We start from the raw sequence: 17,561 nt of genomic DNA, 5'->3' as shown, positions 1-17,561 counted from the left end.
ATCACTAGACATTTTTATGAATATCTCGAAAACCGTAGCAGTTCAAACAAAACTTTTTGCAGCACAATCCAGCACTAACGAGGCAGAATCAAATGACACCACTGGGGTTCCATTCCGCCGCAGATGGGGGGCTGGGTGAACTCTGGATGACCTAAAAAAACAATGTTTAATAACTGCAAAACGATGATGGCACAAACGAAACTTTTTGCAGCACAAACCAGCACTAACGATGAAGAAAAAAATGGCATCATCGCCGTTCCATTCCGCCGCAGATGGGGGGCTGCGCGTGACGTCATCACTAGACATTTTTATGAATATCTCAAAAACCGTAGCAGTTTAAACAAAACTTTTTTCAGCACAATCCAGCACTAACGAGGCAGAATCAAATGACACCACCGGGGTTCCATTCCGCCACAGATGGGGGGCTGGGTGAACTCTGGATGACCTAAAAAACAATGTTTAATAACTGCAAAACGATGATGGCACAAACAAAACTTTTTGCAGCACAAACCAGCACAATCATAGCACAAACGATTGACATAATTTTTATATAAATTTGCGTCTGATGGGGGGCTGCGAGTGACGTCATCACTATACATTTTTATGAATATCTCGAAAACCGTAGCAGTTCAAACAAAACTTTTTTCAGCACAATCCAGCACTAACGAGGCAGAATCAAATGACACCACCGGGGTTCCATTCCGCCACAGATGGGGGGCTGGGTGAACTCTGGATGACCTAAAAAACAATGTTTAATAACTGCAAAACGATGATGGCACAAACGAAACTTTTTGCAGCACAAACCAGCACAATCATAGCACAAACGATTGACATAATTTTTATATAAATTTGCGTCTGATGGGGTGCTGCGCGTGACGTCATCACTGTACATTTTTATGAATATCTCGAAAACCGTAGCAGTTCAAACAAAACTTTTTTCAGCACAATCCAGCACTAACGAGGCAGAATCAAATGACACCACCGGGGTTCCATTCTGCCACAGATGGGGGGCTGGGTGAACTCTGGATGACCTAAAAAACAATGTTTAATAACTGCAAAACGATGATGGCACAAACGAAACTTTTTGCAGCACAAACCAGCACAATCATAGCAGAAACGATTGACATAATTTTTATATAAATTTGCGTCTGATGGGGGGCCAACTTCACGGAGGTGCTGGAAATAACTGTTACCTTCCGCGGGTCGCATGCCAGACAGACATTGCTATTTCTTGCAGCCTAAATGTCAATAAAACAACGCGGATTAGCTCCGTGGTTTGATACTCCGCATCCTTCCCTAGCTCGCCACACATTCATAGTTTTATTGCCTTCAGTGAGAGTTTATAATGTCAATGGTCAAGAAAATAAAAAGGCACGAATGCCAATGTGTTTTGGCCTGTACTGTATGTAAAGCATACGACAGCTCTGGATGCTAACAATCTACACAATTATATTGGAATGAGTTTGATGACGCAGTAACTCACCTTGAAGATCTGCCGACAAAAACCTGAGTTCTCGACAACATACGCTCTCTCGCTCCGTTGTCATCGAGATGCACTTGCCGCAAGTACACCAGAAGTTTAGCCCAACTCTTGCCTCATCAGGTATTTCTTGCTCTGCATTTCGCCTTTGCTGCTCGTCTTGTGAACGACCGACAGTGCTGTCCTGCTCTTCACTTTTCCGCTCTGGTTCAAATTGGAAGGGACGAACTGACGAGATGTTGCTAATGAATGACACGCTGAAGTCCAGCAGCGGGATTTGTGACGTCACAGCACTGCGACGTCAACAACCATGGCGAACAATCAGTTAAAATAATTTTACAAATTTTATTAAAACGAAAACATTAAGAGGGATTTAATGTCAAATTATTGTAACTCATACTAAGATGTATCTTTTAAGAATTACTTGTCTTAAAACTAGAGGATCACTTTAAAGCCTGTATGTAAGACACCTTAGCCATGCATCGACAGTGGTCATTATTAATAGAAACCTCGCCCTCCGAAGGGCTAACGTTACGTGAGCTAGTGAATAAAGTTAATTTTATTTATTAGCGCTTAGCGCTCTTTATTAGCGTTTAGCGCTCTACTGCTTTAAGATGGCGGCTGATTACTAACGCTGCCCAGACGCGGCCGAGTCTGTCATTTTGCATCTAGTTCAACATACATGTGATCTCTATGAGACTCATCAGACGCTACCTGCTATCAACGTAGAATCGTGCGGGCTAGTATTTAGCAACGTCCGCGTCGTTTGTAGCGGCTGTCGGCTGTTGTAAGTTTTTTTTTTTTTGCTTCTTCCTCTACGCACGTGACATCAGCGCGTTGTCCCGCATTAAAAGTAGTCCGAGCAAAACGTAATGCTTAGAGCTGTCAAAATAACCGATTACTCGAGGTGAATAAAATTACTCGGATCAGTTTTTAAACTCGAGTTACTCGAGTTGCTCGAGTATTCGTTTCAGCCCTAATATCAATTCTCTGCAGGAGCATATCAATAACCTTTTGGGATACAAAGTATCACAATATATCACTGTTTTGATATTTTGTCACACCACTACTTCACATGCAAGAAAGAATCATGATTCCAGCTTCAGCATTCTAGTGAATTTTGACCATTATTTTGCATAGTTGTACAATTTGTTCGTCTGTTTTGCAGATGTCTGATCCAGTGTTATATGTTTCATTAATAAATTTAGCCATTAGTTTGTGTTAATATTTTGTTTATTTGTCCAATTTAGCATCAGTTTTGTTTTTCAGCGATCGTTAAAGTCGCCAGTACCAGACGAGCCTGATTACTGAGATATTCACAGCATACCATTTACCATTAATATCGCCAAGCAGACCAAGATTTGGAGACAATGGAATCCCGCAGTTCGAAAGGGATAACAGTTCCTTCATTACCCGCAGCCAGACCTGTTGTACAGGTTCACACTGCCAAATGGCATGCAAATATGTATCTGGAGTATTCTCCTGACAGTTTAGACATTTATTGGATTGGGGAAAAAAAACATTTTGTACGCATTAAATTGAGATTTATGCTATCTATGCAGCATTTAAAATGGGATAAATTGCAGATTGCTATTGGTAGTCATTGTAAATGTATTGTTATAGATACAGTGGGGAGAACAAGTATTTGATACAATGCCAATGGGAAAACCCATTGACAGTGTATCAAATACTTGTTCTCCCCACTGTATCTGTCCCAGCAACTATAATAGGATGTTACTATAAGGTCGTTTCTCCAATTTTTGATTAGTAAGCATGTAGAATTGTTACATGAGAATAATTTAAGTGCTTTACATCACGTTCAAATTCGTAAAAGACGATCAAAACAGTAAAGATTGAAAACCACAAATGGGGAGCTGCGCGACAGCACTAATCAGACGGTTTGAGTTTTTAAACATTCGAATTGTAATGTATAGTATTTGCAAGACTATTAGGCTCGAGCGTATGACGTGGCACTCGCGAGGTTTCCGCCGCTATCGCCATTGTGGAAGCGAGAAACATAAGCAATGAGGCATTTCAACACAGGTCGCTCTTTAAAAATGGTTGGAAATTATTGTGCGGTAAAGAATTGCAACAACCGATCGAATAGAAAGGAGAATGTACAGCTCGACGGAACACCATTGAGTTTCTTCCGGATCCCTACATGGAGAAAAGGCGAGGGAAAGCTCATATCTGAACTTACCAAACGTCGAAGAATGGCATGGGTGGCCTCGATCAGAAGGAAGGGCATAACGTTTGATTCTCCAGTTACACACTGAGTTTGCTCTATGCACTTCCACTCCGGTAAGTTAATTTCGTTTGTTTACGCACATTTCAGTAACTTTACGCCCTAAGTCGGCCTGTTGTTAGCTATTGCTAAAGCTAAACAACTAGCATGCATACATACATGTGCATTGTCTTCATAAGACATAATTCATGTCGTTGCTAAATGAAAAAGCTGTAATATTTTGACGTGAGAGAGTGGCAAAGAATTTGTACACAGGCTACATTTTATGCAGCAAAAGATTTGTACATCCGTGGTCACAGACTAATGTAAACACACATTGCCTACCTTTGCTAGAAAGATGTGTTGCCGTTTGCTATGGTCATAAAGTGAAGATCCTGCACCCATCCGCAGCAAAACTGTTCGTAGCTTTGTAGCGATTTGTAGTTTCGGAATTGCTGATGAGTGTAGTAACATATACCAAACACTAAATACAGCATGATGTCCATTTCGCGTAGTGGTGGAAGCTTGTCGACATCTTTATTCCATTTGTGTTCGGCTTGCTCGTGAGGGTCAACATTTTTCACATCCTTAAAATTGCTCACATATCTGTCCTTCGCCGTGGTAACAAGTTGGTCTCTGTATCGAACTGGCAAGTATTCCTTACTTTTTTCCATCTTTGGTTGCCGCTAAGTTTAAATGTCCCGTGATGCTTCCGCAATGGTTGCGTTGTCGCAAATCTCGCATGATCCCGTGCTGCTGTGACGTAAACGCTCGAGCCTAATTGTGTCATAAGTCAACTTACTCACCTGACATTTTGGGACTTGATATTGGCTTGCTCGGCGACGTGTTGAACCCAGGCGCGTTGATTCTCTTTGTTAGCTGCTAAACTAGGCTAGGCTAACAAAGCGGGCCTTGAAGTTTCACCGTGCACCCAAACGACTCGAAGCAGAAGCGAGGTTGAACGGATTCTTGTCCAAAAATATCGGCCACCTTTCAGTCGATTACATTACGTCTTGGGGCGTGGATTGTCTTCAAAGCACCACTTTTCCAAAGCAATCGGACGGCAACTCCAGCAACTCACGTCCTTTACGTCATGACGCATGACGCGCACGTATAGACTCTACTCACATGACATCACAACCACGCCTCCGCGCCATATTGTCCGTCAACTCGTCGTGTATACGCATTACCATTCGTAAATTCCTCCTATTATGGCGTATTTTTCTGCTCGTTAACATTAATAATCAAAATGGTGAAGGCGTGTGTGGTGGTTGGTTGCAATTGTAATATATTGATAGGATGATCGATGTCATCCTACATCGATTGGTTCGCCCTGAGAAGATCATCCTTGTTTTGGCATGTTATGTCTGGGTCGGCGCGGGGATATGTGGCTCTTGTTTTGATGTGTGTGGCGCAGTAAAAAAGTGAGCATCATCAAAGACGTGTGCTACACGAAGTTCACCTATAACGGCCTGAGCGTTCTAATTTAAAAGTGTAACAAATACACAACATGGTTTAAGAAGAGTTTCTTCCTTCTTCCAAATGATACACGAAGCGCTGTTTATCTTCATCGTAACTCCGTTTTGGTGAGGGAAAAGTTTGCTGTGTGACCGACTTTTGGCGTTAGCATGGACCAGTTCAAGCCACTTGCACCGCTAGTGCTAACGGGCAACCTCAGCTGTATATGACGGCAACAGGTGCATGTGAGAAAAATGAACCGGTGAAGATTGCCATCATGCTTCACACGATTGGTGAGGATGTATTGGACATCTACAACACGCTCGATGTTGAAATTGAGGAAGTGAACGGTCGGCCGGGTGAGCCTACATTGAAGAATATTATGGATGTTTTCAGAAAATACTGCATACCAAAGAAAAACATCATGTTCGAGCGCCACCAGTTTTGGTCACTACCCATGCCAGAAGGTGTCAACGTTGACCAGTTTGTGACGGAACTTCGCCAGAAATGTGAAAACTGCGAATTTGGTGTCACTGAAAATGACATGATCAGAGATAAGCATGTGTTTACTGTGCCTGATGTTCGTGTGAAGGAGCGTCTATTAAGAGAAATGGACTTGACTTTGGATAAAGCAGTTGATATATGAAGGGCAGCAGAAGTTGCTAAGTCGCAGATGCGTGCCATGCGATCAGCTCAACCTGCAGCGTCCGTGGAGGCTCTTCACAAGGTGGCAGCCAGCTCTGAGAAAGGGAGAGTTGGCATGACAAGACAAATAAGACCACCAATAAAATCAAGGCTACAAGCAGCGAACGGTGACACGCGCAGAAAGTTTGGTGGCACACATAAACCTCGTCAGTGTCCAGCGTTTGGCGTCCTATGCCACAACTGTAACAAGAAGAACCACTACGCGAAGGTGTGTTCATCATCACAAAAAAGAGGAGCCACTGTCAGGGGCGTACATGATCTTGAAGTAGAGTCCTTGTTCATAGGAACTATGTCCTCTGCTCCACCCAAAAACAAGCACCAGGACAATGCGTATGGAGGACCAAAGCTGCCAAAATTAAAAATAAAAGTAATTAAAAATAAATCAATAAAAGGCAAAATATAAACGACTATAAATACAAAATAAGAATTAAGATACAAAAACTAAAACTAAATTCAAAAATAAATATGGAAATAAATAGCTAATTAAATAAAAGTAAAAATAAAAATGAATATATATACAAAAATAAGAAATAACATTAAAAATGTAAGAATAAATACAAAAATAAATGTGGAAATAAATACAAAAATAAATATATTGATTGAAATAAATGTCAAGCGCTTTGCCTTATATTTACTTTTTCCATTGTCAGCGCCAACTTGCAAGTGGAAATGTAATTCAAATGAGGGGGCGTTCCTAAGGGTGCCATGGGTTGAACTATTCGCTTATTGGTTGATCGACATTCGATTTCTGAAATCTACTAGCCATGCCTGCCACAGATGACAGAACGTGGGTCTGAAAGTCAGGGAAACAGCCGACCTAGTTTAGTTGTCCTACTTGGTGAGAAGTGAGAAAATATGCATTATCCACTGTCGAATGTCAAAGCATGGTATAAGGTGAGTTTGTATGACAGTGGCATATTTTAAAATGAAAACTTGGTTATTCGTATGGCATGCTGCACTCTCTATATATATCTGACTGCTACTGGTATCAAAGCTACTTGTAACTGCTCCAGTGTAGCTTAGCAGAAGTTACAACTAAGTTCTCATGAAAGCAAACGATATTCCTGCTCACCATAACATTGTTTTTAGAGTCTCTGACTTGAATAATTCCACTGACATCGCAACGTTGGATGCTCGGTGATTACAGGGATCCCAGGATCTCATCCAAATTCTGGGTTCAGAATGATGCAAGGACGTCTCAGGTTCCGACGTACAAAGGTTTAGAGTAAGTGAATGTCATTAATAATTTGACTTGGACTATAGTTTCATTCATTCAAATGAAGTGTCAAGAGGAAATATTTGTGTTTTAAAAAAAAAACAAAAAAACAAGCCGAATCATGACTTTGCCATCAGGGTTAAACCATTTTGTTATTTCAAGTCCTGTTTAAACACTAGAAATGACTTCTTCAGCTTTTATGCAATGCAACTTTTTAAATTGCAACTTGTTTTCCTGTTTTTTCATGGAGGACTTCGTGTGCAAGAATCCATGCCACGTCTGGATCCACCGGGAATTGTCAGCACACCACAACTACAAACTGTTCGGCGTAGATGATATTCTGTGCCAGCCCCCAACAGTCAAAGGCATAGCTATGGCAACCATAAAGTCATAAATTAAAGCTCTATATTGGGGGACTCGGAAGGAAGTACAAAAATAAATTAAGACCATATTTTTTTCATCCATTTTGGAACGATAAACCCATATACAGTATAATATAGACCATTTTAAATTAAGTTTAAATATTTCATGCTTTTATTATTTATTACGCGCTAGCAATCTAATTCATTTAGATTTGGAGTGCTTTCGCTGCCAGCCTCTCCCAGTCAAAAATTGATTGGATGTCAAGCGCTGTCAATGGCAGCCAATGAGTTAAATGTTGATGTTTATGGCTTGCAAAAATAAGAAACCCTAAAATTTTATGTCTCAGAATTACGAAGAAAAAAAAAATTCTGGGCCCTGCAACACATTGTCTGTTATTGCAGAAATGTTGGTATAGTTTTAGTTGCCACTTCTGGGAGATGATTGGATGAAATTTTACCCATCAAAATCAAATTATGAGGTGTGGCACGCCCTCTTTGCTTGTTGGCTCTTTGAAAATGGCTTAACGAGTTCAACTTCAAAAGGGATAATGTAAAGTGCACATTTCTAATCAAAAACATAACATTAAAAAAAAAAAAAAACAATAAAAGCATGAAATATCCCTGACCAAAAAAGTTAAATAAAATTATATAAATGTGAACACTTTCACAGTCTAGGGCTAGGCACATACAGATGAGGCTAATCAATAACTAAATTTGCCATATACGATGTGTGCATGTTTAGTTATATTTTAGGACTAGTTGGTTCAACTTTAAATTACACATTTGCAGTTTTATGTGATGGTCCACATGGTCATCCCCCCCATGTCGATGTCAGTCCCAGAAGTGCAGCTGCGACAGGCCTCGACTCCTGAAGAAATTCAGCAGATGTCAGAATTTTCTAATGTATTGAATGTCTACAACGAGACTATCCATCCTGCGTCAAATATTTGGACTTGTTTTAAATGACAGCATAGAATGTTGGTTGTCGTTGATGTGACATTACCTCAATAATGTGAAGAAATAATAAAGGCAATGATTGTTTTTCTGCAAAGTAATATTTTATTGATGACCAGTGTAATACAATACAAATGATAAACAGGCAATTGATGTACAAAAAAGGACTTCCAGCACAACTAACTCGTTCATCAAAAAAATTGTCCACTGGACACCAACATGAGCCACTTAAGGTCAGTAACTTTTTCCCCTAATACTGGCCAACTGCTCACCATCAGCATTCCCTGAAATGTAAATTTATTGCGTCTTCGGGGAGCTCTAGGGTAAAAAAAAAAAAAAAGCACGTAGATAAGTGAGGACGAGAGATGTCTTATTGTTGAGGAACGACGCCCCAACCTTCCTCAGAAGTATCTAGAAGAAAATAGATGACAACGGCAAAATGGTATAATAGATTAGCTACGAAAGCATTAAACGAGACACCAGCCGGTGCAAACAGTTTTCCGGAGCACCATACGAACTTGAATGTGTGAATTTTGCTTCGCTAAATTGCGCTAACGCTAAACTATTCCTTGTGAGTTTAATGTTTGTTAGCAGCTTTATCCATGTCCCGCCTTGCCTCCCCTTCCTGAGACCCAATGCAAGGTATTAGCTTATGGAAGATTATATAGATTCAACATACCTCAACTGGACTTGAGTAAAAAGTTTTTCAAAAAACACACACCAAATTACCAATTTAATACGTACCTTGTCCTCATCCAACCGATTGCCAGCATCCCGTAGCCGCTTGGATTCCGACCTTCTCGTCTCGTCCCATTATTTTACGAAGCAAGCAAGCAGCAGGAAGGCAGACATTACTTTGTCGATCGAGAGGATCACTGAACTGGCATGTTGATCGACCAATGGGTGAATAGTTCAACACATGTAGTACCGCCCCCTCATTTGAATATTATTTCCACTTGAACGTTGGCACTGACAATGAAATAAGTAAATATATGGCAAAGCGTTTTTATTTATTGATTGACATTCATTTCAATCAATATATTTTTGTATTTATTTCCACATTTATTTTTGTATTTATTCTTACATTTTTAATGTAATTTCTTATTTTTGTATATATATATTCATTTTTATTTCTACTTTTATTTAATTAGCTACTTATTTCCAAATTTATTTTTGTATTTATATTTAATTTTTGTATCATATTTCTTATTTTTGTATTTATTTTCGTTTTTATTTTGCTTTTTATTGATTGATTTATTTTTATTTTTATTTTGAATTTTGGCAGCTTTGGTCCTCCATAAATGCGTGGTACATAACACCCAACATCAAAAATAAAGTGGTGAGGTTTAAATTGAACACCGGGGCAGATGCTAATGTGCTACCTCCCAGCATTTTGCAGAAGAGTCCGGGCCCTCATCAGCTACAGCCCACCCGTATAGCTCTCGTGGCTTATGGTGGTTCACGTCTGAAGCCAGAAGGCACCGTGAGTCTTACCTGTGATGTGGCCAGGACAAAGACAGATCTTCAGTTTTTCATCACCAAGCTTCCCTCTACTCCAATATTGGGTAGAGACGCATGTGAACAGCTGAACCTGGTCAAACGACTGGAGGCCATCACAGTCAAGGCGCCAGCCACAAGAGAGGAGTTAGTGGACGCCTACCCCTCCGTCTTCAGTGGTCTGGGTCAGTTTCCTGGGGTGCACCATATCCACACAGACCCACATGTGACCCCAGTAGTGCATGGGTGCAGAAAAATTCCCATTGCTGTTACGGACAGACTGAAAGCTACGCTGGAAGAACTTGTTGTAAGAGACGTTATCGCACCTGTTACAGAGCCCACAGAATGGGTAAATAGCCTTGTCATCACGGAGAAGAAAAACGGGTCGCTCAGGGTGTGCTTGGACCCTCGTGACCTAAATGTGGCGATCAAGAGACAACACTTTTCCATACCGACCCCAGAAGAAGTTCTCCACAAGTTGTCAGGGAAAACCATATTCTCCATTTTGGATGAAAAAGATGGATACTGGCAAGTGCGACTGGACACGCCCTCCTCGATGCTATGCACATTCAGCACCCCGTGGGGCAGGTTTCGCTTCAAGAGACTTCCTTTCAGTATCAAATCAGCCAGTGAAGTTTTTCAACAAAGAAACTGTGAGACTTTTGGCGACATTGAAGGTGTGCACATAATTGCTGATGACATGATCATTGCTGCTGCGTCAGAGGAAGAGCATGATGCAATTCTGCAGAAAGTCATGGACGCTGCACAAAAAAATAACGTCAAATTCAACAAAGACAAAATTCAATACAAAGTGGACTCTGTCAGATACATGGGACATGTTGTCACTTCAAAAGGTGTGAAACCGGACAAGTCTAAAGTGTTAGCTATCAGAGACATGCCGCTGCCTGAGGACAAGAAAGGACTACAGAGGCTACTTGGGATGACAAGGTATCTCTGCCAATACATCCCAAACGAAGCCATGATTACAAGCCCACTGAGAGAGCTGCTACGTAAAGATGCTGCCTGGCACTGGAGAGACGAACACACAGCTGCACTAGACAAGCTCAAGAAAGCCCTCATGCAAGCACCTGTACTCCAGTTTTACGACCAGAGCAAGCCACTCACCATACAATGTGATGCTTCAAAAGACGGACTTGGCACCTGTCTGCTACTAGAAGGTAGGCCACTGTCTTATGCTTCACGAGCACTCACAGAATCCGAAAAGAATTATGCTCAGATAGAGAAAGAGCTGCTGGCGATAACTTTTGCTACTATACGCTTTCACCAGTATGTTTATGGCAACACTGTGACTGCACAATCAGATCATAAACCGCTGGAAGTTATATTCAGAAAACATCTAAGCAAGGCGCCAGCTCGGCATCAGCGCATGCTACTCCAGCTCCAACGTTATGATCTGAGGATAACATACACTCCAGGGAAGGACATGCATGTTGCAGATGCCCTGTCACGTGCTGTTATCCATGGTGGTGAAGACGACGTAAAAGAGGACCTGTTTGAGGAGAGAGTAGTGCATGCCATGGAAGCCACAGATGCTCTCGACGCAGGTACTCTGTCAAAACTCAAGGTTGCCGTGACGACAGACAATGTACTAAAACAGGTGGTGGAGATGCACAACAAAGGCTGGCCGAGACGACGGAGCAGTGTTTCCAGCAGTCTACACCAGTATTGGCCAATGAGAAACTCCATCAGCATCTGAGATGGCATACTGATGTCTGGTGACAGGATTGTTATCCCGCAGGGTGTGAGGCAGATGATGCTTGACAGACTGCACCTAGCGCACCAGGGGATACAGCGAATGAAAGCACAAGCAAGAAAAGTGATGTACTGGCCAGGTATGACACACGATATTGAGCACATGGTGGAAAGCTGTGGGCCATGCCAACAACTCCAACCACGGAACCAGAAAGAACCGCTAATTTCACATGAAGTGCCTGAACTGCCATGGTTGAAGATTGGTGCTGACATTTTTTATCTACATGGACAATCATATCTTCTGATGGTAGATTACATGTCAAAATACCCAGAGGTGGTACACTTTCCTGACAAAACAACTTACACAGTCATAAGCAAAATGAAACCCATCTTCGCCAGACATGGAATCCCAAAAGAGCTGGTAAGCGATCATGTTCCTTTTGCAAGTGCTGACATGCTACAGTTTACAGCTGCGTGGGGCATTAAGCTTATCCACTCCAGCCCTGGATATCCACAATCAAATGGACTTGCGGAAAGAATGGTGAAAACGGTTAAACATGCACTCAAAAAGGCAACACAGACTGGTACAGACCCACACCTAGCTCTCCTGTCATTGCGTAACACACCAGTGACTGGCACAGATTTTTCACCAGCGCAGGTTCTGCTGGGAAGAGTACTGAGGAGCACGTTGCCAAGCTCCACAGCTGTCCTGCAACCAGCTGTGCTGCATGGATTTCACTCAAAGCTGAAACATCTACAAGCCAAGCAAGAGCACTACTACAACCGCAATGCGAAGACGCTGCCAGAGTTTGTTCCTGGTACCACAGTTCACATGGAAACGCGTCATGGTTGGGAACCAGCCACCGTCCTGAACAAAAGAGCGGAACCGCGTGCGTACAATGTGGAGACTCCTGGTGGTGTCACGTTCCGGAGAAACCGACGACATATGAGGAGAATCCATCCTTGTCTTCACAAGGTAGTTGACGATGAGATGTCGGAGCCACCCATTGCTTCACAGGGAGTGGACAGCTCATCACAGGCCCTGCTAGACCAGAGCACACCCACACGTGAGCTGAACACTCCTACTCCAGCTGTTTCCACCTACAGCACCAGAAGCGGGAGACCTGTGAAGATGCCTAAAAAGTTGAGGGACTATGAGTTAAATTGATGCTTATGCCCTGCTCACATCCAAGTCACGTTCAGACTCAAGGTTTAATATGCATATTACGTACAGTATTTGCTCTTGTGTTAACATCAGCATTAAAAAAAAAAAAAAAAAAAAGTGTAAGATGGTGAAAGTCATTTGAAAAATTTGTTTGTTTATTGTGCTTTAAAGGCCGTGTTAATAGTGCAAGGACATAATTTAAAATGGTTAATTCTTATGTTAATTATAGCAGTGATGCTGACGCAAGTGATCACTCTCAAGCTAAGAAGGGAGGATGTAATATATTGATAGGATGATCGATGTCATCCTACATCGATTGGTTCGCCCTGAGAAGATCATCCTTGTTTTGGCATGTTATGTCTGGGTCGGCGCGGGGATATGTGGCTCTTGTTTTGATGTGTGTTGCGCAGTAAAAAAGTGAGCATCATTAAAGACGTGTGCTACACGAAGTTCACCCATAACGGCCTGAGCGTTCTAATTTAAAAGTGTAACAAATACACAACAGAGAACAGAAAAACAGAGAAGATAGACGGAGAGACTTGAAGTTCTACCGTATTCCGAGAGACCCGGAGAGGAGAGCGAGATGGACTGCTGCAATTCGACGAGAAAACTGGACTCCAAACGATTACCACGGATTATGTAGTAGTCATTTTATATCTGGTAAGATGCATTTAATATATATTTACAGGGTTTTGGGCTGACAACCACAATTAAGATCATTGCGAGGCTAATCGCCGAAAACATACAGTTTCAAATTCAAGATGCTTATTTCTTCCACCTAGGCTTGCCACTCGTCCCTTGAAATACGGAATCGTTCCGTAATTGGGAATTAAAAGATGCGTTCTGTATTGAACCAATACGGAACGCAGTTTATTCCGTATTTCACAATTCTCCCATGGGTCGACCCTGCGCAACCCACGGCTCCTGCGTGCGGTGCGCCCAGCCCTTGCACGTCTTTCACACACAAACACACACCTGCGCTCATGAGTGACCACTGAGCCAACAATAAGGAACAAAAAGGGCAGGAAATATTAAAGACAGCAAGATAGTTATCTGCCTGCCCGCTGCTGTCTGCCCTGCAGCCTGCACTGCGCTCCACTTCCGGGTTCGTTGCCTAGTTAACTCGCTCTCTCTGCTCAGTGCACCGCCTCGTCCGTTTTCAAAACTAACATGTCTCTTCAACATTAGAAGTTCAGGACACCCCACGTCATCCTCAAAAGGGGAAACGTCTCCCAAAAAAGAGACTGGAGTGGCTTGATAGAGTCACTGATGATGATTATAATGCGAACTGCAAGGCAGGCAGGAAAGTTTTTGCAGTGTCTCACGGAAGTGTAAAACAGCATGCTGCAGGGGCTCACCTCCACAAACGGAATATAAGATCCCAGAAGAGCCTTCGTCACAATTCTTTGTACCTGAAACATCCCCTGAGCTTGATTTGGTATGTTATTATGCTCTTGTATATGTATAATATATAAGCTATATTTATATTTACCTTCATACATCTTGCATGGATAGGAGCATAGCTAGGCTATTTCAGTTGCTACTATGGTTGATTATTTTTAGGAATGTTGATTTTTTTTTTTTTTGAAACATGGATTTGAAACATGCATTTATTATCAATCAATATGGAATGAATTTATGTACCCATAAAGAACATGTTATTTTGTTACGCTAACTAATGCTACTCATTTGGAATTATTCCTAATAGATTAACAGCAAATAAACACTGAATAAATAGTCCTACTGCAAATATATGCTATCTATTGATTGATTAATAGTGAATTTGACATCATCCCAGTCCTACCCTCTAAATTACTCCAGCTGAGGTGACACAAGTATACCACACAGTAAAACGTAGCCAGCCAGAGCTACAATAGTGCTGACTGTGGACACAGGCTCAATCAGAAGATTTTTATGTGATTCCAAAATGGTGAAGAAAATTACTTTGGGGAGAACAAGCAAGAGGCACTGTTGAAACAAGTCCTGGGTCCAAAGGCAGTTGGTGATGTGCTTAAGATCTTAACGTCACCCATCCCATTCTCCATAGAGACCGATGCCTCGAATAAATTGAGCAGGAAGATGTTCCCCCTGCAGTCCAGAGTCTGGGTTCACCAACAAAATGCTGGACTTCACAGAGAATGCAGACGAGTCAGTTGCTGGAATTGTAGCTATCCTGGAACATTCCCTTAAGAAATTTGGCTTGTCAATGCATCACGTGACCGGATTCAGTGCCGACAACACAAATGTTAATTACGATATTCACAACTTCGTTTTCATTAACCTGCAGAAAAAAATTAATAAATCTGCTGCAAGGAAACTGCCATGCCCACAAAGTGCACAATACAGTTTTCTCATCTAAAAATACATACATTTCTATGCATTTTAGGAGTTTTGGGGATGCCCCTTCTTTTCGCCCGTAAGGCTTTGGGCGTGAGGGGGGGCGTCCCTTATTTCTATTTCTGAAAGGTGGCAACCCTACTTTCGCCATCATTACATTTTGAATAATATTTAGCTGGTACCAAGTGAAAGAAGCTGGCCTCGTCTACGGATCATCAGTTAAACATGTGTGTCCAAACGTTTTGCAAAGGGGGCCAGATTTGGTGTGGTAAAAATGCGGGGGGCTACCTTGGCTGATTTACATAAAACAATATATTTAAACAAATTTTAGCAAGCCTTTCTGTGTGTCACATTTGCTTTATTATTATTTTTAATTCATAATTTCAACAGTCTCGTCTTTGTGGCGTTCTCTTTCGACACTCGGGCTCTTGCGAAATACTGCTGCTGTGAAATTAAACAAGCTTCAAGTTGCTATAATTTCTCGCTGCGTATCTTCCCTGTAATGTTGTCGTACATGTCAGCGTGTCTTGTTCGGTAATATCATTATTATTACACGACTGTAAGAGGTAGCATCGATGTAGATGTATTCATTAGTATATTCTCTGGGACACCAGTGACTTCCAGGAAAGGCTGGATGGCAACCAAGGAAGATTGGTGACGCTGGAAAGACAGATGACCTCCAGGAAAGACTGGCGTGGGTGACTGAGGCCAGCAACCTCAATCACAGCACTCGCAAGAGGGCACCAACCAAAGCTACTAAACAAAGCAATGAGCAATACCCCCAGAGTCTCCCGAGAGGGGGGGAGGATGAGAGACTCAACGGGACGGATACTATGGTTACGGCTATGGAAAGTACACTGATAACGAGACGGCTCACCCAGACCACACTAACAGGGGAAGTGTTAGAAGCAAAGTGCCAATGCGGGAAGAGAAGGAGGACTCCAGTCAGGAAGCACCCCACAGTACAGGAGACCTCTCAGCATCCATTCCTCCCCAAGGCCACAGGAGGGACTCGCCTAATACTACCACAGCCACCCAACCTACGAGAGACAGAGTGAAATGGCCCCTCGCGAATGACAATGCTGGATGGAGCCAATTAGACCAGGACCTAGATAAGGTGCTAGAGACTACACTAGCAGGATCAGCTGAGAGGAAAATTGACAGTATGACGGCAAACATCTACACCATGGCCAGAGATCGCTTCGGCACAGAGGAGAGGAAGAGCAAAAGCATTACACCTGGTATACAGCCAAACAGGAGGGCAAGACAGGTCTCGCAACTGAGAAGGGAGATCAAGACCCTTAATAAACAATTCAAAGGCGTAAGTGCCGGAGAAAAGGAGGGCATAAGAGATCTGACATGTGGACTTCGGGAGGAACTCTGCAGGCTGAGAAGGGCAGAAAAGTCTCGGAGACTGAGGAAGGAGAAGGAGGCAAAGCGAGCTCAGTTCATCAAGGACCCATACAGGTTCACCAAAGCCATTTTGGCAGAAACAAGATCAGGAAAACTGAACAGCCCCAAGGAAGCAGTGGAGGCATTCCTGAAGGAGAGCCACAGCGACCCATTCAGGAACCAAGCCAGCAGTGCACACCTGAAGATCTGCAGTAGTTATGCTCCTGAAGAAGCACATGATACCAAAGAGCCCACTTGGAGAGAGGTCCATGACATTGTACAGAAGGCTCGCTCAGCATCTGCCCCAGGACCAAGTGGCATACCTTATAAGGTATACAAGAAATGCCCGAAGAATGCTCCGCAGACTGTGGAAACTGTTAAGGAGAGTATGGGTGAAAGGTAGCGTTCCAGCTTCCTGGAAAAGAGCAGAAGGGTGCTTCATACCCAAGGAAATGGACTCCTCTGACATCAGCCAGTTCCGAACTATTTCTCTCCTGAGTGTCGAATGCAAGATATTTTTCTCTGTACTGGCAAAACGGCTGACTACCTACATAGTGAAGAATAATTACGTAGACACATCTATTCAGAAAGAAGGCATCCCAGGCTTTTCCGGATGCTTGGAACATACAGGGGTCCTCAACCAATTGATCCAGGAGGCCAAGGTAAGCAAGAGCAATCTAACAGTTGTCTGGCTCGACTTGGCCAAATCATATGGGTCAATCCCCCACAATCTCATCGACAAAGCTATGGAACATTATCACATCCCTCACCATATTAGAGGAATGATCACCGGCTACCTCAGAGGATTCAAGTTCCGCTTCAAGACTGCCCACTTCACCACCCAGTGACAGGACCTTGAAAAAGGGATTGTGACAGGTTGCACTATCTCCCCCATTCTTTTCATCATGGGAATGAATCTGCTCATTGCAGCAGCGCAGAAGGAATCCAGAGGCCCCTTAATGAAGTCAGGGATCCGCCAACCACCAATTAGGGGTTTTTTGGACGACCTAATAGTAACAACATCAACCCATATACAGGCAAGATGGATCCTGAGGGCA

The 17,561-nt window shown here is 42.6% G+C and overlaps 1 protein-coding gene across 3 annotated transcripts in view; it reads right to left on the bottom strand.

The window, feature by feature from the left end:
* Positions 1–4,783, bottom strand: part of LOC130906332 (zinc finger protein OZF-like) — a 91,275-nt gene extending 86,492 nt beyond the window's left edge. For 2 of the 3 annotated variants that reach the window (XM_057820564.1, XM_057820562.1), the window contains exon 1: positions 4,511–4,783. In XM_057820564.1, coding sequence (XP_057676547.1) covers positions 4,511–4,517 — 7 coding nt within the window. In that variant the 5' untranslated portion in view covers positions 4,518–4,783. The other variant, XM_057820563.1, reaches the window with a different exon arrangement.
* Positions 4,784–17,561: the final 12,778 nt, after the last annotated feature.

This window comes from Corythoichthys intestinalis, chromosome 18 (genome assembly GCF_030265065.1).
Source record: "Corythoichthys intestinalis isolate RoL2023-P3 chromosome 18, ASM3026506v1, whole genome shotgun sequence".
Taxonomy (NCBI): domain Eukaryota; kingdom Metazoa; phylum Chordata; class Actinopteri; order Syngnathiformes; family Syngnathidae; genus Corythoichthys; species Corythoichthys intestinalis.
This window is presented reverse-complemented; position numbering and strand designations above follow the sequence as displayed.